Consider the following 26,253-nt stretch of genomic DNA (forward strand, 5'->3'; position numbering starts at 1 on the left):
AGTGACATTTAGAATTTTGGTTTGCTGGGATGTAGCATTTCATATGCCAAATTAAATGCTAGTATAATTTAAATGATTGTAGATTATTGGGAGGAGTTTCTCTGTAAGAATGTCGATGAGAACATTCAGATAAATTTGTCATGGGCATACTGTTAGATTGTAGTTTATGTTTGTCTTAAAATTACCTCTGTAGCTAGAGAGCTTGCTGATCCTAAAACTGCCAGCATCTCATGTTAGCAGCTTTTTCTTTTTCTGACAGCAGATTTCCATCTGTAAACTTCTTATTCAGAAGCAACGGGAAAATAATCTTGCTGTGATCCTTCCCCCCACTTAAACAGTGTATACAACATAAACATCAATTCCATATGTATATTATGATTCCCAGAAGAGTAACTGCTTAAGTAGGTGGACCATAACACTGTATTAGTGAGAGGTTTGATTTTTGGTTGTTGTTTCCTAGATTAATTTACTAAATAGTAATCTGGTTTTTGCTGTTGGATTTCTGTTCTGCCTTCCATAAAGGTTTCGTGTTTCTCTCTCTGTTCTGCAGGCTGAAGCTCGCCTTCTTGAGGAACAGCGTAGAGTTCAGGTATATCTCCATGAGAGCACACAAGATGAGTTAGCACGAAAATGTGAGCAAGTACTTATTGAAAAACACCTGGAGATATTTCATACAGAGTTTCAGAATTTGTTGGATGCTGACAAAAATGAAGGTAAGGAGATTCAAACATTGGTTTTAAGCTTAGAGCTCCTCCCTGATGATTTGTGAAAAATGTAAATTCTGGTGATAGCTAAATGTGATTTGTTCAGGAATTAGGTTAAGAGAGAAGATGGTCACTAAACTGATTGACAAGCAGCTTTTGATTAAATTGGGATGGCTGAGAATGTTGCCTCAAGAAGTCTAGTCCGATCCCAAATATTAAGGGAAAACAGCACTAATTTTGATTTCTCTTAACATGGCTGGAAGAGCTTCAAGAGCACTCGAGCCATCTGGCAGGAGCTGAAGCTTGCATGAGAGAGATAGGAGACGAAAAACAGACCAGTAGTCTTACCAGCTGTTTCAGTTTAATCCATGGATCTTTCTGAGTAATCAGTGAGAATTTCAAAAGAAGTATGTGTAGGAAATGTTAAAAGAGGAATAGAAGCAAATAAGGACCTTCTAAAATACAGTATATAAAATATATAAAACTGCATATAGGGCACAAGGAAAGGGTGGAAATTATTAATTGGTGAGATAATTTTAGCTGTGAAAACAAGTCTTAAGTGCCTCTAATGGATCAAGTTTATATCTTTGTAGAGAACCCATAGAATAGAGACTTCTTCAGTGGTTCCTTTAAAATATGTAAAGATTATCAAAGAGTTAAGGTATCTTTAAGGAATTGCCCATTGTATTGGTTTTTATGAGTTTCTTCAGGAGTTAATGCTTAGGACAAAGTAACAGTCAAAACTAGGGCCAGATAATTCCTGTGCATCATGCAGATGATAAGGATGAATGGTGCTTCTGATTTTTCCAGTTGGGGAATTAATTAAATCCATATAGGAAGTTGAGGTAAGGCTCTATAGCTGAAATACTGCTTTGAAGAAAGTGACAGAATTTAAGAGGTGGTATGATTAAGTTACTATTGATGATACTGTTCGTTTGAGAGTTGTGAATTGCAACTGTGGCTGTCTATTTGATATATCAACCTTAAAAGAGCAACTATGAATAATTACTATAATCATTGTGTTGATAACTAAGAGATCCTTCAAAATAGAAAAGGGCAATTCAGCATGATTAGTAGGTCAGAAGTTGCCTGTTTCAAATGTAAATAGAAGATCTTTATCCTGTACTAGTATTTAAGTCAGATGTTGCTTATGTTTAAATAAATGTATTTTCTCTGTAATTGGAAGAGATTTTGATACAGGTGGGTGTTGTCAGAAGACATTTATAAAGTCATTTTACTAGTCAATAGAAATAGGAATAGCACAAATAAGAAGATTTTTCAGGACTCAGGAGGACTTCCCAGGCTTTTCTTTTTTTCCCTTACTTTATCAAGCTCATAGGTTATTGTGAGCCTTTAATACAGTCACTTACCATAGTGATGCAATTCCATAAGTTTGTCAGGGTAAAAACCAAAAAGAAGTACCTTGTGTCTTGGGCACTGTCCTGTTATATGTCTTTGGTTTTACTTTCATTTGGGTTATTTCTAAGAATAATAAGGCATTTTAAAATGCCTGATTTTTTTTTTTCTTCTTTTAAAAAATATTTTCTTTTATCGGGCTTTACTTGTGCAAATTACAGTAGTTCCCTGGCCCTTTTTAAGTTTCCTGAAATCTCAAGATGAGAAACATTTTATTTTGAAAGATTTTTTTGAGAATTCATTCATTAATCACTGTAATCATTTCACTCTCAAATTTGTAATATACCCTACTGTAGACTATCCTAAACTTGTAATAAAATCTTGCTCTTGATTAAAATCTTTATTGCTTTGCCCTTGAAAATAGGCTGGGTTTGAGGTCCTCCTGTGTGAAGTGTGTTAAGCATATCGTGTTACAGGCCACTCCTGTTGATGATCTGTAACTTTTTTATCACATTGTGCAACTAGTTATAAAAGTTGCAGGGTGCATTTGCCATGTGTTACTTATTCACATCAGTATGATACCTACAGGAAATAATTACATTTATTGGGAGCAGACTGTAATGATTTGGGTGGAGTTACTGTGTAAATCTTCCTTGAGTCTTTGTAGCATTTCTTCCATATTTTACCAAATACAGACATCCTGATAAACCGACCTGTGAACCCTTATTTGTGAGTAGGTGTAGCAGCAGCTTATTATATTTATGCATGGCATTATCTTCTACCTTTTTTCCTAAAATTCTCTTCATAAAAAAACAGCATTCTTAACGTTGTTATAAAAGTTTAACAGCAGGTTGCAAATGTGGTTTTCAGAGAGAAAAAATGTTTTCTTTTCAAATCCAAAAGTTTAAACTTGCCAAAGTTCTAAGGAATGGAAAGCATTGCTTCAGTATTAAAGACATCAAGTTACGTGTGTTGTATTTCAGAGTTAAATGGTGATACAGCTGCTTGATTGCTCTGTTTTATTTAACTGATAATTGTCAGGTGGTAATAAATTGCTCAAAAACCCTTCAGAGAAGTCCTTACACTTTAGGAGAGCTAGATGCAGCTGACGACATAAAGATGGATTCCACAAAGTGAAATATCCTCATTAGTTTACAGTAACTTATTTGGTTGTTTACTGTTTCACTTGAGTGCGTGTTCAGTGTGGGCAAGATTACAATAGATAACTAGTGGGTTTGTGTACCTGGTTTATGGCCATATTGAAGTTTGCTTTTTGGGGGGAGGGGGGGGAAGAAAAATTCTGCACTCAGAAAGTACAAAGCTTCTGCCCTATTGGAAATTAATAATAAAAACAAAACTCTCTTCAATATTAGACTTTCCAAAATTGCTAATTGATTTTGGAAAGTCTTGGCTGAAAACTGGTGAGATTTTAATATGAAGCTTTAATATATGTGAAATGACGTCCAATTTATTTTTTCCTTTGTTACTTTTGTTCCAAGGTAATGCTTTTCAGAACCTGTTCTTTCCTTGAGATACAATTACTTCTAGTGGTAATTGGTTACTTTAAACATTTTTTTTTTTAGAGATGGCTTTATTGACAGTGCGTTATTGGAAGAAATTTGGTTTATAATGTTTCAGTTTATCTGCTAAGGTCATATCAATACATAACATTTTGCCTTAAATTTCCAACCATTACCACTGATGCTGCCCCAAGTAGAAGTGTTAATATATAAAAGGCACAGGTGGTGTTAGTTCTCTTAGAACTGTCCTGTTCAGAATACGATTTAAAGGACAGTGGTCAGCTGGACAATGTTGTACTCTTAGCATGGCCTGCAGTAATACTAATGACAGCCCTAATTCATGGTAACACTTCAAAACTTCATCTAAATAAGAGGGTTTTAACTCCATTTTTAAATTATTGCACCTCTTTAAATTTATGAAAACTAGAAAACAGAAGTAAATATATTTCTGTAAGTCAGGTTTTTTTCTTCTCGAGATTTATATGGCATTGTGAAGATTAAACAGATCTTAATATTTAACAGGTTGTTTTCTCTTTAACTAGTCTTAGCTTTCTAGGTCAGCACAAAGATTTGCTATACTGTGTAATTTTTTTTCTGTAGTTTTTTTCTGGCTTTTTACAGGAGCAGTTGCACGCGTGTTTTTGGTGATGATGGATGTTTAACCCCTATTGGCAACTTGTAAACGAGAAGTTGGAGTTATAGCTAGTACAAATGGGGGATGTTGGCTTTCCTTGGGGTTTTTTTTGTTTGTTTGTTTTTTCTCTCTCCAGACTTGGGACGCATGTATAACCTTGTATCTCGAATCCAGGATGGCCTTGGGGAGCTGAAAAAGCTTTTGGAAACCCACATTCACAATCAGGGTCTAGCTGCAATTGAGAAATGTGGAGAAGCTGCTCTAAATGCAAGTATCCGATCAAAATAAGTCTGAGTGTGGTTGCTGCCAGTTTTACATTAGAGGAGGGTGAATGTTTCCTGATACAACTTCCAGTTTACTTATGTTTTCCCTCTCACTGATTTAATTTGTGAGGACTAGGCAATTCTCAAATGATAGTAGGCTTAAAACAGTAGTCACATCACTGTGTTACTACTCTTTGAGGTTTGGTGTTTGGTCTGGGTTTTTGTTTGTTTGGGGTTTTTTTTCCTTCTGAGTTTTTGCTCTCTGTAAGGATGTCATGCTGCTTGGAAAGCTGGCTGTGCAAATACAACATCCTGCACTTAGAAATACACCTGAAAGTCCACTGTTTCAAGAAGTAGTGTCTCTAGTGGACTGTATTTTATTTCATCATCTTATAGACTTCTGACTTGGATGGGACTGCGTGGAGAAGGTTTCTGTTAGTTTTAGGGTTTTGGTGAATGACTTTATTCTATTTGGAAAAGCATGAAAAATGTAAGAGGAGAAATGGTTGGAGAGGTCACAACAGAAGGAGCAGGTTAGGTCTTCTGCAACACTGTGGTCATTTAGCCATATAATTGGTTTTCTTGATTTGTATCCCATAATTGTAATTTCAGACTTAATTTTGTATTGATTAGGGTTTAATCTCGGCAACATGAAGTTGTTTAAATCCTTTGCTAACCTTTTTATCTATAGTCGATATGATATTTTCTAGCAAAAAAAAAAAAAAAAAAAAAGAACAAAACATTCCACACAGCAAAATTAGGATAGAATATAGATTCTGGTAAAATTTTCTTTAAAATGGGGTTTAACTTTGGTTTTTGACAGAATTCATTGTAACTTGTTACTGGTCTCGGATATTCTTGAAATGGGTTCATACTAGTAATCATTAAAGCCATAATCTGTAATGACTGCATGGAGAACAGTAAAAACTGTAGTTTTTCACACAGATTAAAATGTTTTACATGTGCGTAGTGTCTGTTGTTTATCTCCATAGTTTTAAGTGTGAAGCTTTTTAGCAGCGTTGATCGTATAGGAATCTTCAGCTTCATATGTAGACATCAGCTTAGATTTTGAAATGAGATGGGCTCCCCCAACTGGTCATCTCTCTTGAGTTTCTTTGTACTTAGGCCTTGAAAAATTTCCCAGAAAAATGAAAGCTTTCTTCGGGAATTAGTTCATCTTTGAGAGAGGGGAAGCCTGAGATTTGTATGTATTAGTTCTTTTGACTCCCAGCTGTTCACAAGACTCTTCCTGATCATGACACTTTTTGTTGTTTCTTTGTCTTTCTCTTTTGTTCCTTTTCTTTCCCATATGTTCGTTCTTTGTTTTCATAACAGTATCTCTGGCTGTGTCCCTTGGGAACCATCTTGCCTCTTCTTCCAACGTCCATCACACCACTGTATCACTTCATCATTGCCTTGTTAGCCCTCTATCACACTTAGGTAGAATTGATTCTGCCTAACTTCATTTATCTGTACTGTGTCTAAACAGGTAATCAGCTCCGCAAATGCTTCTCAGTTTCTCTGTAGTCAGTAGAGAGAAATAGTCATACCAGCTTGACTCATCTGACCTATTTTAGATTTTTACTGCAGAATGAGTTGTGCTGTAAACTCCATTAACTATATTAACGAGACTGCTCTTCAGTCAGAAGATTACTGCTTTTTGTGCCTTTGGTTTGTTTTTTGTTTTTTTTTTTGAGTCCTTGTAATCAGTAGATGCCTTTCTGAATGTCCTTCAAGTCCACTTGAATTTCTTGTCTGGAATGTTGTCAATCTCAGTTCTCTATCTCAAGCGTGGTATTAGATCGGTGGTCCAGGTAGTCTCTGTATGTCTTCAGTGGCAACAGGAAACGTTTTCCAGGATCCTGATGCAACCCTGCCCATCTTTTGCTGTTTGTTGCCAGCATCCAGAACTCTTACAATAGGAATGTTACAGGAGTACCTCCTTGCCTAGTCCTTTTATTTATGGACCTGTTGTCCATGACTTTGTCTAATCTGTTCTTGAACCTGCTGATATTACCTGCTTCCAACAACCTCCTGTGGCAGCAAGTTCCAGAATTCCACTACCTTATCTGTAAAGATGTTCTTTACTTCATCTGTCTTAAACTTGTTTCCTATCACTGTCATCAACTGCCCCATAGTTATAAATGTGGCTTTTGGTGATTGTTCATCTTTTCTGTCATACTCTTGATTTTGTAAACCTTGTTCATAGGCCCTTTCAAACTTCCGATGTCCAAACTGAAGACTTCTGGCCTTTTTAGTCTGTTGTTCAGTGGCTGCTGTGGCTGCCTGGTGTTTTAGTTGCCCTTCACTGTTCCTACTCTGACTCCATCTTTACTGAGATGCAGGGATCAGAAATTGCACGTAGGACTCAGTCTGTTTATTGGCATTTGACTGTCACTGGGTGTTGAACTGATAATTTTTAAGAACTGTCAACAATGACTGAGGTCTTTGTACTAAGTTGTACCTATTGGGGATACACCTGTTACGTTCTTAATAAAGATATTTATTTCAAGAGTTTCTTCTATAGCAACTGCCATTCTATGATTGTCCAGCTCTCTTAGGTCTGATTCGAATTAAGTTTATGTCTTTGAACATGTCCTTGGAAATTATTGTAACGGCTGAGTAAGTTTTCTTTTGTACTGTATAACATAATACATTCTGCACTCTGGTTGCTGTAAATGAAAGCTTGTGCTAATGTAAGTCAGTCCTGGACATAGGACCTAAACTAGTCTGGATACTGTTTTACCTTTAAAATATTTCTAATATAGACTTTCCCCATAAAAATTTGCTTAGGCCAGTGAGTAGCTCCATTTTGGAGGAAATAGAAAGCAGGGAGTTAGTGGGTTGCAAAAAACAATCTGTCTTTATTGCAGGATCCAAAAATGTATGTACAGACAGTGTTGGATGTCCATAAGAAATACAATGCTTTAGTCATGTCTGCATTCAACAATGATGCTGGCTTTGTGGCTGCACTAGACAAAGTAAGTATATGTAGCAGTATACGAACGTTTTTGCTGGTTTTTTTCTATTCATTGTTTTGTCTCCCAAAATTTCACTGTCTTTTGTGATTTATAGGCTTGTGGTCGATTTATAAATAATAATGCAGTGACAAAAATGGCTCAATCATCCAGTAAATCCCCGGAGCTACTGGCACGATACTGTGACTCTTTACTAAAGAAAAGGTACGTCTTCAAAGACAAATTATTCTTTCGGGTTGGCTTTTGTTTTAAAAGGTTCTAGCATATGAAGTTTTATATAGTATCTTCAGAAACAGAACTTAATGTTTCAAGAAAAATTAATTATACCAAATTCTAAATACAAAAATTTCAATAGGACCGTTCCTAAAGATTATGTGGAGTTTACTTTTCCTTTTTAAAGATGAGGGGGCAAATAATAAAAGATCTAGGATCTTTCTTTCCTTATAGGAAAACAAGTTCTATTTTTTTTTTAATAAAACAGAAGGGTTTTTTTAGTTTGTTTTTGGTTTTGTTTTTTTCCCCAAAAAAATTGAGTTGTGTTGTATGTTGTAAAGAGATGCACAGTCCTTTTTTCCATTAAAACTCGTGCTTTCCTCCTGTTGTTTTCTCAATATCTATATTCCATCTGGGCAGAAATTGAGGAAGACAAAAACTGCTTTCTAACTTCTTGTGGCTCATAATTTAATTAAGGTATTTGGCTTCAAATGATTCAGCAGCTCATACATTGAGTTGGTATCAGTTCAGTTCATGCTGGATTGGTGTCAGTTTTGTCACTAGCAGCTTTTCTAGCTGTTTTGGAGGAGGAAAAAATCCACCACCAAACAACCCAAAACCAGAAGAACTTGCTTGCTTTTCCCTTACCCATCTCCTCCTTCCTTCAGCAAAGGATTTGTTTTCTCCTTTATAAATACTAGCCTTCTGAACGGTAGATTTGGTGTATGCCTGATGGACAAGCATGATATGGAGGAAGACAATGTGGTGCCACCTGAGCTCTCACCCAGTCAAGACCCAGCTCTCTGAGCTGTTTTCTTTTCACTGTACTATCTAAGAAAGATAAGAAATGAAGATAGCATTTAGCAGCAGAAAAAAGGCGGGAAGAGAGAGATCCATGTTTAAGCCCATAAATCCTGAGACGTATCAGGCTAGCAGGAAGTCCAGAGCAATTCATGGTCCAGGACTTCAACCTGTTGTTTAAAAATCGCTTACTTCAGAATTGGTTACGTGTGGAGTAGTGAAGAGAAGTGTTCATTTCATTACACTGTTTCCTCTCTAAAGAGTCTTTGATCCCAAAACTACTCAATCTGTGTTCCTTTATTTATGAAATTTCCATATACATCCATATGTTGTTTTAATTCAGTGGTTTGGGGACTTATTAAAAATGTACTACTTTAATTGCAGCTCAAAGAATCCAGAAGAAGCAGAATTGGAAGATACACTCAATCAAGTGGTAAGATTTCTATAAATACAGTTCTCTTCTGTGTAAGCTTTGACAAGATAGTAATACTCGATTATCACACAAGTCAAATGAGAGAAAACCTTTTATTTTGTATGTTTGATTTCATTACTTCATATTTCAGCTTGTCAGTAATAATCTTCATCTCCGTGTGGCTTGTTGGTTGTATTTCTTTTTTTATTAAAAAAAAAAAGCCCTTTACAGCAGATTTAAAGTGACTAAATGGAATTTAAGCTTTTATTTCATTTTTATATAGACATATATATATATAATTTCTATAATGTATTTTTATATAATTACATATATGCACTACATATTTATTCATATATAAGGCTGTACGTGTGGAATATACAGTTAATGTGTTTAAAATAGTATCCACATTTGAAACAAACAGCACCACTCCCCTGCCCCCACCAAAAAAAAACCAAACCAAATAAGCCTGCCCTTAAAAATGTAAGTGCAAATGAAGTAGCTACTGCTACAGCTTTTTCAAGACAAATGCTTAATTTTTTTTTCTTGCAAATTGCCTTTTCCAGATGGTCGTCTTCAAGTACATTGAGGATAAAGATGTGTTTCAAAAATTCTATGCTAAAATGCTGGCAAAAAGGCTTGTACATCAGAACAGTGCTAGTGATGATGCTGAGGCAAGCATGATCTCTAAACTAAAAGTGAGTATTCCATGACTGTCCTATGATCTACCATATTGCAGGTCTTCAGGCTGCCTTGGAAAGCACTGATGTATGTCCTTTCATTTCGTTATTTTATTATGTACAATAGAAAAATACACAACCTGGGTTTTCTCCCTCCCCCCCCCCCTTTTTTTTTTTAACCTCATAGAAACTTGTAGTGCATGTCTGTCTGATGGAGTCCTAGGAGCTTGTAGTGCATGTTTGTCTGATGGAGTTAAGCGTAATTATTCTTATCCAAATGAGTGACATGGATATAATTATCCAAGGGAATGCCTGCTGAAAAGTTGCTTAATTTCATTAACCCTTGTTCATTCAGGGTCAAGCAAAATATGTTCCAGTGCTTTTTTAATAGTCTCTTTCATTGTGTGTTTTGCTTCATTTTTAAACAAAATTTTCTTCAGTTTTTGATGACAGTTAAAGAGCATGTCTAGTTGGGATCAGTACTTTGAGTAAGGGAAATACTGAACTTTGTACATCATCTTTTAAGAAAATAGGCTCCGATACTTTGTTCTCATTCTCCAGTGTCAAAAATGTCTTGCTGACATATCTGTGCTTTTAAAATACAGCAAGCTTGTGGTTTTGAGTATACCTCCAAGCTGCAGCGGATGTTCCAAGATATTGGTGTAAGCAAGGACTTGAATGAGCAATTTAAAAAGCACCTGACCAATTCAGAACCATTAGATTGTAAGTAATACATTTACCTAAGTTACTGTTGAGTAGTTTAGCTTCGTCTTATTTCTACAGAGCTAACTATATGAGGGAAGTATTTGATTTAAACATCATACCTCCAGAAATTAGACTTAGTATTGTTTTGACCAAGATAGATAGGATTTTTAAATTAGTCTTTTAGGTCTGTACTTTGTCTTCTAATAGCACTTTATATCTTCTGTTATGGGTAGCCTCCTCCTGATTTTGCAGCTCATATGTAGGTATGTAATTAAATTAAGTTGAATTATGTCTTTTTTTTTTTTTGATTGGAAAGATGTTTTTCTTTAAACAGTTTTGATTTTGAGCACAACATGGCTTAAGTTCATACTTGCGTGAAAGTATTAAGGAAAAAAGGATCTTGTGTTTTAGGTTGTTAGACAGTCCTATCACTTTTTCATAAAGAAATTTTTTTTTCACTGAAGCATGTTGAAACAAATTCTTTAAAGAATTTATAATTACTTGTTGGATTACATTTAGAGTTGTGTATTGTCAGGCTTAAATTTTACTTAGTTTTTGTATTATTCTGACTTGCCCAAAGTGCCTTACAAGTATAAATGTGAAATGTTGATTCTTGCAGTTGTGTGCTGTGGAGTGATGAGTTTTAGTTACACATAAAAATGAACGCTTACGACTTTTACACTTGCGTGTTAAAAGAGAAATCTGTTGTGGGGATAGAAACAGGGTAATAACTTCTAGAAATAAGAGAAAATTGAGTGACTGTCACAGTAAATCTAAAGCTTTCCAACTGCAGCAACATCTTACTTGAATTCCTTTGGTTTATGGTCCAATTAAAAAAACATATATTGATTAATGATTTTTCACCATATTAGTTTGAGCAAAAGGTAGAACCGTTTCTTGTTTGTGTTAGAACTGGAACTGCATCTTCGAAGAGGGGGTGGGAGCAAGGGGGATAATGCAGCTCAGCCTCTTCACCTCTCTTCCAGTGGATTTCAGCATCCAGGTGCTGAGTTCTGGATCGTGGCCGTTCCAGCAGTCCTGCACGTTTGCTCTGCCATCTGAGGTGAGGCACTTGCACTTGGTTCATCTGAACATGGAATGATCACATGAGAAATTTGTTTTACAAGGCTGGTGTCTCCTCCTGTTTTGTTGTGTGTCAGAGAGGACTGGACGTGTCTCTGGTGTTTGCCTATTTGGCTGGAGGATATTTGGAACAAGATTAAGTGAGTGAGGTAGTAGGAGGGAACTGTGTGAAATATGTAACTTTTCTCCTGTGGAAAGACCCTGGTTAATGAATCTTTCTTCAAAACATTCAACAATAACTGAAGCAAATCTTTGTTAGCGTATTTTTCTGTGTATACTTTCATTTAAGAAACTTTTTCTTGCCGTTGCTTCGGCTCTGTCCAGTAAAATCTTTAGCTATTATAATCATTAGGTTTCTGTTGAGTGCTTATCCAGAATAGACAAGACATGAATACTTAATATCAGAAATAAGTTTAACTGCTGTTACCCAGAGGATGAAGGTGGTTAAAAGAAATCGCCTTTCTGGACTTGCTTAGTGTATCATAAAAGGAAGAATGAAACTTAAATGCTTGTTTAGGTTTGTATTGTTAATGACACTTTAAAGGGGAAACACATAACAAAGGGAAATTTTCATCCAGTCTGAAGAATTTCAATACTTTAGATTTCTTTTTGTCTTATTCAGACAACATGGCAGTCGAGGGTGATCAGATTTGATTCTCCTTTTGTTGGTTCCAGACCATGTTCTAGTAAATGAAGGTAAATAATACTCTTTATTTATTTGTTGTTGTTGTTTTTATACAGTTAGAACGGAGCTATCAGAGATTTACTGCATTTTATGCCAGTCGTCATAGTGGAAGAAAATTAACATGGTTGTATCAGCTGTCTAAAGGGGAATTGGTTACCAACTGCTTCAAAAATAGATACACATTACAGGTAAGGATAACATCATGCCAATAGAAGTGCTTGGTGATGATTGCATTTAGAGGACTGGGTGCAGCTAATCATTTGAAAGACATGCATTCAAGCTCTGCTCCACTGCTCTTATGTTATCTGGATGAGCTGCTCAGCCTCTTTACTGCTCATTTGGAGATAATTGCTTTGCTTTACTTTAAAGGACCATTGTGCAGATAAATGCATTAAGCGTGTAGATGTTGATGTAGTGGAGTTCATGTGAATATCTGTGCCCACAAACAAACTAATTTTAATAGATAATGCAGTGAATTGAGCTGTATTTTATTTGTATATAGAAATATTCGTTAACGGTATGTAATGATGTATCACAATTAAGTATTTTAAATCATTCAATTCTTTAATTGGGGTGAGGGGGTGTACATTCATATGTATACACACACACATGTTTAGCTACTATTTACAATGCTCACATGCATTCATTAGCTTTATTCCTGTGAAGAATGCTAGTGTCTTTAAATAAAGCAAAGCACAGATGCAAGACCTGATGGCTACAGATCTGTGCATTACTGAAATTAACATAAATCTTAGCCCTCCCCAGATAGTTGTTGGTGTTGTGGTTAATAGAACCTTTGTTATAAGTTTGATTTATTTACTGATTCTTAAGATCTGTGTTTAAAAGAAAATTAACTTAGAAAAGGGAATACATTACTTGTGGCTTAAACAGGTGTTGAACTGGGTTGTGTGAGACAACTGCAACCTCTTTGCATAGACAGAGGAGGGGAGTTCGCAACAGTGAGAAGACACAAGATAATCTCAGACTTTGAACTTGTCATCAACATATGTTAATCCTGTGGTGATAGACATGAATAAGCCACTGATAGCTGCGTTCTTTATAAATTTGGTTTCATTATTCTGCTGGAGTTAGGAGGGTTGTGCAAATGAATTTAGTATTCTGTGTATGTTTTAATGAAGATTAAATGGGTAAGAGTCAGGGATTGACAGAGGAAAATAATTTAAAATTATTTTAAATAATAATAATTATTTTAGCAAGTAGAAAGATAAGGCTTTGACACCATAACAGAAGATTTGATGAAGTGTCTGCAGCTAGTTAAATGATCATAATCTTAGGGTTTATGTTTAGATAATGATGGAGGTAGAGTTCTGGTTGTATAAGTAACATCAGATTTTTCTGTATTGTGTAGTGGTTAGCACTAGTTGGCTGTTTTCTGTTGTCCAAATGTTCCAGTATATGTATTCAATTGGTGAGTTTCAGGCTGTTCGAATTCAAAAAGTATGTTTGTTCATTCTCTTTCTCTGATTTCCCCCCCTTTCCCCTTCATTCTCTTTTTTTTGGATCTGTTAGGCATCCACATTCCAGATGGCGATTTTACTGCAGTACAACACAGAAGATGCCTATACCGTGCAGCAGTTGACAGACAGTACTCAAATAAAAATGGTAGTGACTTTGCACATTTTACCACACTCTTGTGAACAAGTCTTTTGGTCTTCAGGGCTCTTCCTGCTATCGTAAGAAATTGGAATTAGACATGATTGAAGCCAGAGTCAGTCTGTCCTGAAGGAGACAGATGTGCTCTATTCTTGGTCAACTTCCTTTCCTGGTTTACTTTCCTGTAATTGTAACTGCCTAGTCTTCTGATGAATCTTGGTGTGTGTATATACTCCTGTTTATGACTAGAGTGAATTGTCTAGCTTCCTGCTGAGCTCTGGTAGTAGGTTTTCAGTGTTTCACTATATATATTTTTAATATTGAAAGACAACATTCTAGAAAAAACAGTGTTTTCCCTAAATGATTGATCTGCAGATCTGTTCTTCTTTACATCTCAAGGCTTATATACATGAACACAGTAAAATCTGCGGTTTCACTGGCTCATTCTGTTTTGTGGAAAAGGTTCCCTCCTTTTCTTTCCAAGTAGACTTTATGGCCCACAGTTTATTTGGCATCTGTGTCCTTTACTTTTAGAAATACATACCTACGGAGTTACTGCTGCTGATGGTTTACAGCAAACCCAGAAGTCTTATGGGGTTGCCATTTATTATAGATGCTATTTGACTGGCCACAAGGGGAATATGTCCTAACGCACAAAAAGGGCCTTATTACATTTTACTTCTGTGTACTACATTTTTACTGCTTTTTTTCCCGCTCATTTTGTAGTGTTCTGCACTCATTAGTTCTTACGTGTATTCTTGTTGAAGTATTTTAAGTTAGAGAAAGGTGGTGTCTGTCTGTGCTGGTAATATTTTCTGTAATTTTGTAGGATATCTTGGCACAAGTTCTACAGATACTGTTGAAATCAAAATTGCTTGTAAGTACTCTTGCTTCTTTATGACCTGTTTAACATTCAGCAAAATGTATTCATATTTATTTATTTGTTTGTTTGTTTTATTTCTTGCAGGTTTTGGAAGATGAAAATGCAAATGTTGATGAGGTTGAGTTAAAACCAGATACCTTAATAAAACTGTATCTTGGTTATAAAAAGTAAGGAAAAACTTCAGCAGTGTAAATCACTTGTGTATAATGGGTAGCATCTTCCTTCTCTGCTTTCAAAATTTGGGTAAAACCTAATATACCTGGGATGAAAGCTCCAGGGTTCAAGTGCCAATTCAAATACAGATCCAAGGTGTACCAGCTTTAAAGGAGAGGGTTGGCTAGTAGGGGTGGTGGGTAAGATTTCAGCTATCTGACTTTATCATAAAGTCTCTCAAGGCCTGGACATATTTTCATAAGTCCTTTTTGTTCCTTGATTCTTGTATAATTTATTTCTGGTAAGAAATTGTGCTGGTTTTTACTGAGGTGCATGACTTGCATGCACTCAGCAAAATATATTATAAGGTTACAGTAGTGTACAGTGACCAGCAAAGGTCAAAGTTTTAAATGTTCATCCACTAGAGATAACATGAGAAGATCAGCAGGGTCATTTTAGAACTTCAGAGTGTACAGTGATTTGAAAACTTAATAAACACAATTTTTAGTAGTTTTTATTACGTACTTTAACCAGTATTATCTTCAGCGTTTGTATATTTTAAGCTGTTCGCAGTACTGTGGTGACTTTTTGTCATGCTTACCAGAGCATAGCCATACACACACATAAATTCAGTGGAGTTCAGTACTTCTGAAGATAAGATCTCAAGTGAAAGAAACATTATAAAACCGTTCCTTGTACATTATTCTTTATCTGCTTTTTTCCCTCCTTGAGCAATAATTAAAGGTTTGAGAATTCATGGTCAGTTATGTTAATGCAGTGATGGAAAGAGCTCAGCGTTGCTGCAGTGCATGGCTCAGTGGTTCCCAATGTATGATGCACAGGACTATGCTAAACTAAGTAACAGATCCCCTCCCCACTGCAGCCAAGAGGCTGAGCACTGCCTGGCACTCCCTGGTGCCCTGGTGCTGAGGCTCATTCCCCACTTGTGACACAGCACCTTGTCTCGAGAGCAGTCATGTGTGGTTGTGGGCTTGCCCTAGCGCAACCGCGGGCACTGGGCAGCATGTGAAAGAAAGGCAGAATTCAGTTTTACAGAACAAATGGATTTCTCCACTTTATGGTCAGAATCCAATCTGTAAATTAGAAAGGCGATTCTATTTCCACTGACTTTCTTTGTCCCGTTCACTGACTGGAAGCTTGTTCCTAAACATAGAAATGTTTCAAATACAGTGTGATTGTACAGTGCTAATTCGACCTAACAGAGCACTAGGTTGGATTCAATAAGTTATAAACAATCACTAAAAAGGTATTTTGGTTGGTTGCGTTTTGGGGGGTTTTATTTATTTTTTTAAACTTGAATAAGATTGCCTAAAATTTTCAGAAGTGCCAAAGTCCCCTTTTGTTGTAAAAGCGACACCACCGCAGTTACTTTATTTTGGAGTTGGGTTTTGTTTGGGGTGGGTTTTTTTTGTTTGATTGATTGTTTTTTAAATAGGCTAATTGTTTTATTAACCTCTGTTTTTCTTTACAGCAAAAAATTAAGGGTAAACATCAATGTGCCAATGAAGACTGAACAGAAGCAGGAGCAAGAAACTACACACAAAAACATAGAGGAAGATAGAAAACTACTGATTCAGGTGACCTACATTGCAGAATGCTGCCATGCTATGAACTTACAATTACAGCTTTGTAATCCTTTAACGAAGCTTACTGTGGGGTTTTCTTAATTTTTATTAAAAGCCAACATGCCATTGCAGTGCACTGTGTTGGAGCTAAAAATGTATTTACAGTACTCTTAAAGGCAATTGGGGTCTGTAATAGAAAACATAGAAAGGCATGATAGGACACTTCTTAACATTTGTTCTGACATTATGTTGATGAGTGTTTGGGTTCCATGGATGCACGCACTCACCAGACCTCTGTCCCAGGTGAAAACTGGTAATACCTAGGTAGTATGAGCTTAACAGCATTCTTCTATTAGTTCATTTGGAATCCATTTGAGAAGCAAAAGGGAGGGGAAAGAAATACAAATGTACTACTAAGAGTGTCACAGTAAGGTTAAATATATAACAGAAAGCCTTCTTTATATAAGTAGTTTCATGTTGCTCTTGGTACCAGTTGGTACTACTGTTATGACTGACCATAGGAGAGTAGTTTTAAAAATTCATGTGTCAAAGCTACTTCTGATGACTGTATTCTATGTAGAATCTAAGTTCTTAAAATCTGTGTGAGTAGTTGACATTTGTAGGCATGCTTCTCCCCATCTGGTACTCAAGGTTGCTGTGATGATGCTTCTGTGCTAGCAGATGTGATCTGCTAGGGAAGGAAAATGGCTTTATCCAGAAGGACAGGTAGTTTGCTCCTAAGCACACCTTTCCGACTTTGCTGTGCAGGCTGCTATTGTGAGAATCATGAAAATGAGGAAGGTTCTAAAACACCAGCAACTACTTGGAGAAGTGTTAACACAGCTGTCCTCAAGGTTCAAGCCACGAGTTCCAGTAATTAAGGTACGTGAGAACCACATCTCTGAACCTGTATTCCAGGAGGTGAGGAGCACATATATAGACAAAATAGATGCTTCTGAATTAAAAAGCGAAGCTAAGGAAATGGGATGGGTAAGGAGAGATTTTTGGAATTGTAAATAAGTAGGAAATACTTTAACCAGAAATACTGTATTTCTCTTATGGTAATGTGCATGTTTTGTATTGTTGGCAGTGGTAAAATAGTAACTTGATTGCATCTTTTTCACATCAGTGCCAGCTTACAGCAGCCTTTGCTCCAGGCTTATCTCTTGTTTCTGCTCTCCCAGTTGTGAGAGTACTCTTGCTTGTGGGCCAGCTCAATAGAACAGTTTCCTTATCTCTTCTAGAATAAAAAGGGGGGGGGGGGGCGGGCACTGTATTTAGTTATGGTTTCCTCATCGGTTTGTTTAGTGGTCCCACCAATGGTTTTTACATCCACAACCAAGGGGATAGATGGGGCAAAAAACAGGCAGTGGAGAGCAGTTGCATAAACTGCCACCAGTGCTGAAAGAGATGCACCCAGTTAAGTCATGAAACAGGCAGCTAGTTACGGCAACTGCTATCTTTAGTAACATTACAGTAAGCACTCTGCATCTTGGTTTAACTCTTTATTTGCTCTCTTACTATGAAGTTGCTTAGCATACTGATGATCAGTTGATCTCCCAGTCACTACCCTGGAATGGCATCAAGTAAGCATAATTCAGTTTAGTGGATTAGTAAGTCAGTCCTCTACTTGGATGTGGTCAGAAACAGGAGAGCTAATTGCCATGGTTTGTGCCCTTTGCCTACTCCTATCCTCTACTTGGCCTGAAACTCGGTGGCCAAAATAGTTCAAAGTTTGTAGCAACCACAGAGTGGGCTTTTCTGCCAGTGTCCCACTGCTTATGTTTGTTTCTCCTGCAGAAATGCATCGACATTCTGATTGAGAAAGAATACTTGGAACGTGTAGATGGCGAGAAGGACACCTACAGTTACTTGGCTTAACGTTTTTATTAGCAATTACTTGACTGTGTGACACTCAGCAAATAGGTATGTGATGGAAAGAATGAAAGCAACGGAACTTCATAGCAGCCACCCTGCTGCCATTTGGACCTCCCTTTTTAAAAACTGAGACCAGGACTCCCATCAGCCAGTCTCAGATTTACATCAGAACTGCTCAGGATTGATACATTTCAAGTATGTAAATATGGACACCAATGCCATTTAACCTAATTTAAGAACAGAAAGGAATCAAACCCTTCTCCTTTAAGGGTTGCATGCTACTGCATTTAAATCAATACATTGGCTATATGATAAACAGCTGCCATCGCAGGCAGCACTTACAAATGTTGGCAGCACTTTGAGAGCGAGTCTGAATGGACCCATGTGTAATCTGCTATGAAAAACCATTTGTATAGTGTGTTTCATTTTTTAATGTGTGATAAATAAAAAAAAATTAAAAGATTTCTGTACAAGTTGCATTTGGTTTTATTGTTTTAAGTTTCATGACTTATCTTTCTAAATGTAAATAAAAGGTACAATGGTTATGAAAGTTATAGAAATTCGTTTTGCTTTTCCTCCTTTTCCCTGTTTTCTGGTAATTTAAGCACATTTTGTTCTCTGAGGAAATTAATTGTCATCTTTCATCAAATGTGCATGTTATTTCTTTTTTAAGAGGAGATGTCTGCGCTTTGGAAAGAAAAGAAAGTTATGATGATTTCAGAAGATATGCAGAACCGAAAATACTTAAATATATATGGCAATACTTGGTCATCTGAAATTGGAGCTGGTTTTAATACTTCAGTGTGCTATAAAATGCATCCCACTTGCCTAAATGCTGCCCTGAATAATTAAGGTTGAGGCTGCCCATTTCTTTGACTAGAACAGAAAATTGACTGTGTTCCTAAAGATTAATTCCCATTAAATGCAACTTCTGCTGGAAATTAAAATATTTTTGAGTGTTACTACACATATATTGATTGACCAGGCTTCATTCTGCTCAGCATGTTTTGCATTCATTGTATACATGTGAAATGAGTATTAGCTTTCCATGTTACAAGCAAAACACTACCATCCTCACAGGTCTCAGTTTTGGTAATTTATATTTTCTATTCTTGATGGTGAAAAGAACCTAACTGCTGCAGCCAAACCCTTTTTCCCCCTTAGAATTTGATTTGTTTGGTGTTTGTTCTGGCATGAAGAAAAAGGAGCCAGGTTTTGTGTTGATACTGTTTTTCTCTGAGGGAAACTAATTTTTCATGGTTACAATTGAGCTCTGACCTACAAAAATGTCTGGGTTTAAAAAAAAAAAAATTATGGAGCAGTATTAAATGTGCTCCAAACTGGTTGGGAAAATGGGGGAAAAGTCTCATCCCCACTTGAGATTTTGCATGCTTGCTGTTGCTATTCTGCAGGAACTTTAATTGCACTAAAGACTGCCAGCATGGGTAACAGAAGCATCATGTTGTTCAATTTTCAAATTGCTTTTTGAAATTTGGAAGAATAGGGCTTGTGCTGCCTTTCTGTTTTTTTTAAGATGCTGGTTTGTGTTTTGTTTTTGTAAACGCTGCTTGCAGAAAGTTCAGTGTGAGTAGATTTTTGTAGCAGGATACGAGTGGTACAGGGACAGAGAAGCAGGCTTAATGATGTTTATATGCAGAAGGCCAGAAATAACCTGCTCAAAGCTAGCTTTAACCCATTGCTGGTTAAAGCAGCATTGCTTTTTGTACTGTATGCTGTCTCTTGCAGAGTTCTATTTTTAAAATGCATCTGCTGTTGATCCAGCTTCAGACAAGAGCCATGCTTTACCTAAGCAGGGAGAAAGTAAATTTTTACTTTTGGACTTCCCCCTATGAGTAAGATGAGGGGTAGTTCTTACTTAGGCCACCACAGAGCAAGGTGGCATCTGGTAGCTGAGTGCTGTATGTGAGAGTGCGGAAACAGGCAGTGCTCCTTTGGCTCTTGCTGAACAGGGCCAGTGAGTTGGAGCCTCCTCAGCGCAGAAGGTATACATGGTCATTAGTGACAAGATTTCTGGAAATCAGTTTTGCAAGTAGGCTGCAGAGTTCACACTCAGCTGACAAATTGGAAATAAACATGTGGTAGCCCTGTGCAGGACCCAAACAACTAGCTGCAATCTAAACACTTTTGGATAAAAACATATTACAAATTTTTTATATAAGAGATACTATCTGTAAGCAACCACTATTTTGTTTATCTGTAAGCAACCAATAAGCAAGAGCTGCAGAAGAGAAATGTATGTGTAATTACTTTTGCATTCGTTACTCAGTTTGTTGCTTCAGAGTAAAGCCACAGCTGAGGGCTGGAGTACCACTGCTGGTTCCCTTATCACACCTCTGTCCTCAGCAGTGTTTGTTCACTCAGTATGGACATGAGTGAAAAGATTTGTGGCACCTGCTTGGGCAGCTGAGTTGCCATTAAGGTAATAGGCAGATAGACACAAACCTTGTACCACAGATTTGCCTTTAAAGTAGGGTTTGTCCCAGAAATCACAGCTATTATGGGGGTTGGGGGGGGGGGGGGGGGGGGGGGACAGGACTATTTTCCCCTCCCATTCAATGCATCTGCTGCTAATGGACAGACTCTGTGTTAAGACTAAGGATGGATGAGACTTAGCAAAAGTAGAGAAATACTTTTTAAAAATTAAGTGCAGTTAATAGGAGTTTCTAAACTGCAACCCTCACTTCAGAGAATGTGAGTGTAGCTTCATGCCAAGGGTAGATGAGAACTGCAAGACCATGACTCTCTTACTGAGGTGCTAGATGCCAAAGTTCCACAGTCAGCTTGGGGGCTTAGTCTTAAATGGGACCTGAAGTAATAGCAACAGAAGTAGACAAGCATGGAGTTGCCTATGCTCAGAAGTTGAAAGTAAGTATTCACATTGCTTCCTCAACTGGCCAACACAAAATTCCAACTCAATTCCAGTAAAAATGAAGAAGTTCAAGTATCCTTTATTCAAGGTTGAAAAATGTACCACACCACATTATTGCAAAAGTTCATAGGTACAAAACACTTTGCAGCTGGTGAGAAGGCAATAAAAAGTTGTGTTTTTTTTTAAATTTGTTACTATAAATTACTGTTACAGTACTTTGCAAATACAGAATTTCAAATTGCATCATTTTCATTTTTCTAAAATTGCCCACAGTACTAGAAATTCCTGAAGATAAGGCAGCTGTTTAAAAGAAGAGGTAGCTGGTGTCAAGGGATTTCCATTTCTCTTTCAATGCCCACATACTTAAGGGCGTCAGCTTGGCTATATCTGAAATTAAAAAAATAAAACCAAAAATAAAAACCAGTACCACTGAACATTTCAGCTTCATTGCTCTGACAGCACCATAGCCTGGAATACTCTCATACTTAAAATTTCCCATAGTTTCCTCACCAGCTGGGGCCTTTATTCCTTGTGTGCATTTGCAGATGCAGAACAATGCTGACCACTCAAGAAACTGCTTTTAGAGGACTTTGACCAAGAGGAAACAAAATGCTATAATTCCACATTTTTTTGCCTTGAATCTCACAATGCTAAAGTTAAGTTTGGCTAGTAGAAAGCAATCGCATTTCTTACGGTTGACTTAATAGTATTGTCACTGGACAGCTTCATTTTCAAGCGAGATGATTTTAGAGGGAAGTATGAACACAGTCTTAGGAAGCACTTCTCTGTAATAGCACAAGAATGCTTCTTGCCCATTTCTGAATGATGGGAGAAACAACTTGTACCGGTACCTAGGGAACCCCACCAGATAAAGTTTAATATGCCGGTCTGCCTGGAAAAGTTGTGCAGGTCTGTCTCCATTTGTCACTACACTTTTCTCTATACAAGCTGCTGTTCCAAGTTTGCAAGGCTCTTAACCTGCTGCTCTGCTCAAGTCAGTCTTACTACGGTATCTGGCTTTAAAAAAAAAAAAAAAAAAATAATGCAAGGGGACTGCTGCTCAGTTGCTGAGACCTGAGGCTATAAGGAGGCAGGCACAGTAATTATGAGCTAGGCAGAAATACTGAAAGCTAGTGCAGTTCTATGATAGGAAGAAATTACAAAATCCATCTACCAACCTGTAGTCAAAGAACAGTTCTTCACCAGTCTGAATGGCTCTTTTAGCAAATATTCCTATTCTGTGATCACCATTAACCATCATAACTGTTTAAAAGAAATATAAACTTGTGTTAATACAAATACTGATAAAATGTGTATTCTAAATAAGTATCCCACAATACTTCATACATTGCTAAAAGCAAGTAAATTTAAAACTTACCTTTTGCATAGCAGTTGGGATTTACTGAATGGTTTGCAAATCTAATTTTGTTGCCCTTGCGTGTTGCATCAACCACAAAATCTAGGGGCGAAATAAAACCCACAAATAATAGGTAAGTCAGTCGCCTACAAACAAATTTTTGTGTTTAATACCTAGTGTGCTTGGATTTTATCAGCTGGGAAAAGTAACTTCTCAGCTTCCCAGATGGAAGAGCTGGCACTTCATCCTATGATAGCTTTATTATTCTGCAAGACTCAAAATATTTCTACTGCCCCACACTGTGCTTTCAGTTAGTCTCCTACCACAGTGGCACTACCTTAACTTCTCATTTGAAGCTTCTCTACCTTTATTCAACAAGGACAAGCTCCATAAATATGCTAAGTCAACATTGATATAAAGCAGCTTTTTTTCTCCTCCTTTCAAATATTTTTTAGTATTTATCACTTGACACAGTGCAGTCTGTTATTTTTCTCTTCAAGTGGCAGTAGCCACATGCATGTGGTTCCCCCCCCCCAACCCTGACACAAAATTACCATCGTAACTTACTGCTAATTTAAGTCACAGCAAAACTCCTTCACACAATACCTAACAAGCCTTTTAAATTCTTTAGGCTGCTTCACTTAATGCTTTCACGTAATGTTACTCCATGAAATTCTACTTCTACTCAATTCATCTTGTATAGTTGGCTTGTGTAATAGGCTCCATCACTACTATCTAGTTGACTAACGTTTAAAAAAAAAAAAAAAGCACTGGATATCAATATTAGGAATCCACACATTGCTAGGAAAAGATGTGCAGAAGAACAAATTTCTCAATGTTACCTGCTGCCTGCAAAAGAACAGGGCTGAACAAAATGGTGAGCATACATGTTTTATTTATGCTGCAAGGGTTGTGACTAATACATACATACCATTATTCAAGTTAAACAGAAAGCTGCACATGTATTTGTCATATACTTTTCCTCTTCTGTCTGCCTCATCCTGAGAAATAATCTGAAAGAAATAGTACTTGTAAAAGTGACCACCTTTTCCCTTTTTTAACCATATCAGCTGAAGGTCAAAAACCCCAGACATTCTGAAAGGAAGGTGAGGTTTTTTTATTCTCTGGGACTGAAAATATTCCCAAACAAAGTACTGTTTTCAGCAAGCATTCTGCGCTTACCAACCATGGTTTGCTCTTAGCATAAATAAGTATTTTCAGAGCAGAAGGAAAGCAAGTATTGCTTCTCAACTCAAAAATCAAGACTGCATACCTGATTCAGGGTTTTATTACTATAGAATATTAGCACTATACTAAACAATTCTGCACAAAATTCCAGGCACATCTGAATTGAAATTACATTTAAGATAAAAACTACATTCAGCCTCTCATTCTCACAAAGGCCTATGTCTAATTTTTTGTGACATTTCAATCATCTAGCCTCCTGGGTTTGGAGCCTCTGACAGCAGTACCTGTATACTTAGTCAATCGCATCTCTCTGTCCAAACATGATACCAAGTTAGAGACAGTTTCCTGGTCTCTAGCCAAACACATAACTTCACCAATTAATCTCGTACATAACCAGTGTTCTCCATCCTTACCTCACCACAGTACTCGGAGATGAATTCATTCTTCTGTACAGGATCTTTGATGAAAATTCCCCAGCCTGCCACATCTGAAGGTGCCAATAGCAAGTGCTGTGGGAGAGAAAAACCAAAAAGTTTAGACATCCCTGGCTTGGATTTGGTTTTTTATTTTATTGTTGGGGTTTTTTGTTTTGTTTTGTATTGTATTACTCAGTGAAATGTATGCTGGGACTCCAGGAGAGAAGACAAATACAGATTCTTATCATTATCACATGCACACTAGAATTACAGCTTGTGGATCAGAAAAGAGTGAAAGAATGTGATCAGAAAAGATGTGAAAGAAAAGCCATGTGAAGTACTTGAAAGCCAATAAAAATTTTAATTTAACCTCGAAATGAGGGCGTTACATAAAAACATATACACTAAGGACTTCAAACTAGAAAGGTCTGTACGCAGGAGCCTACTACTGATTAGCTCAGTATTCTACTGAACTAGTTTGCGAGATGTTCTGGAGCAGAAATAAACCTTGGTTTATTTATTTAACAGAGCTGAATGGGCTTTCGAGATATCTTCAGTAGACTATATACAAGTTTGTGCTTTAGAATCAACAACTGAAGAAATAGCCAGTATCTATGTCTGAGCCAAACTTCCTTATGCTGAACTAGAGAAAGACTGGCAAGCCAGCATTTTAAAACAGCAGCATATTTGCAAATTACAAGTGAAGCCTGAATGGGGAAAAGGAGATATTCTACTGCAGTGTTACACAGAAAACACTGACTAATTGGTACATGATGAAATATACACTGAACTTAACCGCAGCACATAAGCAAGGTAACATAAGTGACAGCTACCTCCCTTTTTGTTTTTTTGTTTTTTCTTTTCCTGTTTGACAGCATGAAGGCAAAGAAATTCCATTCTCTAGCATGAAAATATAAAAACACCTCAAAAACAAGGCAATAGGCATGTAGTTGTATAACTACATACTTTTTTGGATCCTCTCTGAATGCTGCAGTTCTTGCAAGACACATTTTTGCTGTCCCAGTGGTCAGCTGCTCCACATGTTAAACACAAGTCAGGATCACATTCCCGTACAGCTAGGTAACATGGACACTGCTTAGTGTTGCACTGTGCTTTACAACGACATCCAGGAAACCTGTTTTGGCCTACAAAGGAATATATGGAAAACAAAAAGGGCAGGTATGAAAAAAGTACATTGTAAAATTAAGACTGTGCAGATTATAGCATATTAGAACATTAAAAAAATAGCAACTGCTATCTGTATAGGACATTCAAAGTACTGTAAATTCTTTCCTTCCCTGATTTTACTTTAGTCTTCTCCAATTTTAGTTCTGAAGACTGTTTCTGACTTCAATGGCTAATTAAGAGGTCCAAAGTAAACTGAATATGTGCTCCCTTCTCACACCATTTAACACAATTTGCTGCTCCTGCAAACACTGTCTGCAGTACAGACAGACTGCTAGTACAGAGTTAAATGTTGGGACAGTGAAAGACATTTATAGATAGCTTTTAAATGTTTTACTTACATTCTGAGCTGCACTGACAAAACTTCTCACAGAAGTTTTGAGCAATTACACATGGGCATGAGCTATCACAAGGCTGACGTGGATGATCACATGGCTGATAGTTGTAAACATGATTCGATGACCCATCTGAATAAAAATAGCAAGATTTTGTAAAGTTGAAAGGTGCAAACAAACAATATGCAGTTTCCTTCACTCTTTAAAGCAGAAATTCCCTTTAGTCATTTAACTAAGAAAACCCCCAAAATGAACCAAAAAACCCAAACGCACGATGAGTGGGGTTAAAAAAATAAGACACCAAACCAGAACTGTAACATCAGTTAGGTGTTTGTCACCATTAGTTGCCTGCTTCCTAGGGCACTTCATTCTTCCCATTACTCAGCTGCTTCAAGTATTCAGAGCTGAAACTGTTTACTGTGGAAAACTGAAGAACGAAACTACAATGGTATAATTTCCTGTGTGAACATGTTCTAGAGTAACACCTTTATTAATCAGCAAAGTAAATTTGCTCAAATACGCAAAGTAATTTTTACTCTGGAACAACAGTCAACTTTCAAACAGATACACTGGCAAAATAATGCCTGATCATTATACCACTGTGCTTTCCCAAGTCAATTTTCCAATACAGACAACGCTAACATCTTACAGGCAAGGAGGGACTATCAGGGACAAGTCTAGAGCTTTACCTATAGAGCAGCTAGGAGAATTTGGTGCTATACAAATTACATTTGCTG

General features: G+C 36.9%; 2 protein-coding genes across 10 annotated transcripts in view; one reads left to right on the top strand and one right to left on the bottom strand.

Annotated features, from left to right (window-relative positions):
* Positions 1–18,607, top strand: part of CUL1 (cullin 1) — a 54,045-nt gene extending 35,438 nt beyond the window's left edge. For both annotated transcript variants that reach the window (XM_075054765.1, XM_075054771.1), the window contains 15 exons: positions 551–713; positions 4,351–4,481; positions 7,351–7,458; positions 7,553–7,659; positions 8,854–8,902; positions 9,445–9,576; positions 10,164–10,281; positions 11,250–11,326; positions 12,088–12,219; positions 13,562–13,654; positions 14,475–14,522; positions 14,613–14,695; positions 16,174–16,279; positions 17,036–17,149; positions 18,068–18,607. In XM_075054765.1, coding sequence (XP_074910866.1) covers positions 551–713; positions 4,351–4,481; positions 7,351–7,458; positions 7,553–7,659; positions 8,854–8,902; positions 9,445–9,576; positions 10,164–10,281; positions 11,250–11,326; positions 12,088–12,219; positions 13,562–13,654; positions 14,475–14,522; positions 14,613–14,695; positions 16,174–16,279; positions 17,036–17,149; positions 18,068–18,148 — 1,542 coding nt within the window. In that variant the 3' untranslated portion in view covers positions 18,149–18,607. The remainder of the gene's footprint in view (positions 1–550; positions 714–4,350; positions 4,482–7,350; positions 7,459–7,552; positions 7,660–8,853; positions 8,903–9,444; positions 9,577–10,163; positions 10,282–11,249; positions 11,327–12,087; positions 12,220–13,561; positions 13,655–14,474; positions 14,523–14,612; positions 14,696–16,173; positions 16,280–17,035; positions 17,150–18,067) is intronic.
* Positions 18,608–21,094: 2,487 nt separating this feature from the next.
* EZH2 (enhancer of zeste 2 polycomb repressive complex 2 subunit) overlaps positions 21,095–26,253 on the bottom strand; it is a 50,768-nt gene continuing 45,609 nt past the window's right edge. For 7 of the 8 annotated variants that reach the window (XM_075054813.1, XM_075054824.1, XM_075054802.1 and 4 more), the window contains 7 exons: positions 25,523–25,648; positions 24,963–25,141; positions 23,994–24,089; positions 23,324–23,405; positions 22,414–22,494; positions 22,214–22,298; positions 21,095–21,422 (listed from right to left, as the gene is read on the bottom strand). In XM_075054813.1, the coding sequence (XP_074910914.1) occupies positions 21,362–21,422; positions 22,214–22,298; positions 22,414–22,494; positions 23,324–23,405; positions 23,994–24,089; positions 24,963–25,141; positions 25,523–25,648 (710 nt within the window). In that variant the 3' untranslated portion in view covers positions 21,095–21,361. The remainder of the gene's footprint in view (positions 21,423–22,213; positions 22,299–22,413; positions 22,495–23,323; positions 23,406–23,993; positions 24,090–24,962; positions 25,142–25,522; positions 25,649–26,253) is intronic. The other variant, XR_012654065.1, reaches the window with a different exon arrangement.

Source organism: Buteo buteo, chromosome 2 (genome assembly GCF_964188355.1).
Source record: "Buteo buteo chromosome 2, bButBut1.hap1.1, whole genome shotgun sequence".
Taxonomy (NCBI): Eukaryota; Metazoa; Chordata; class Aves; order Accipitriformes; family Accipitridae; genus Buteo; species Buteo buteo.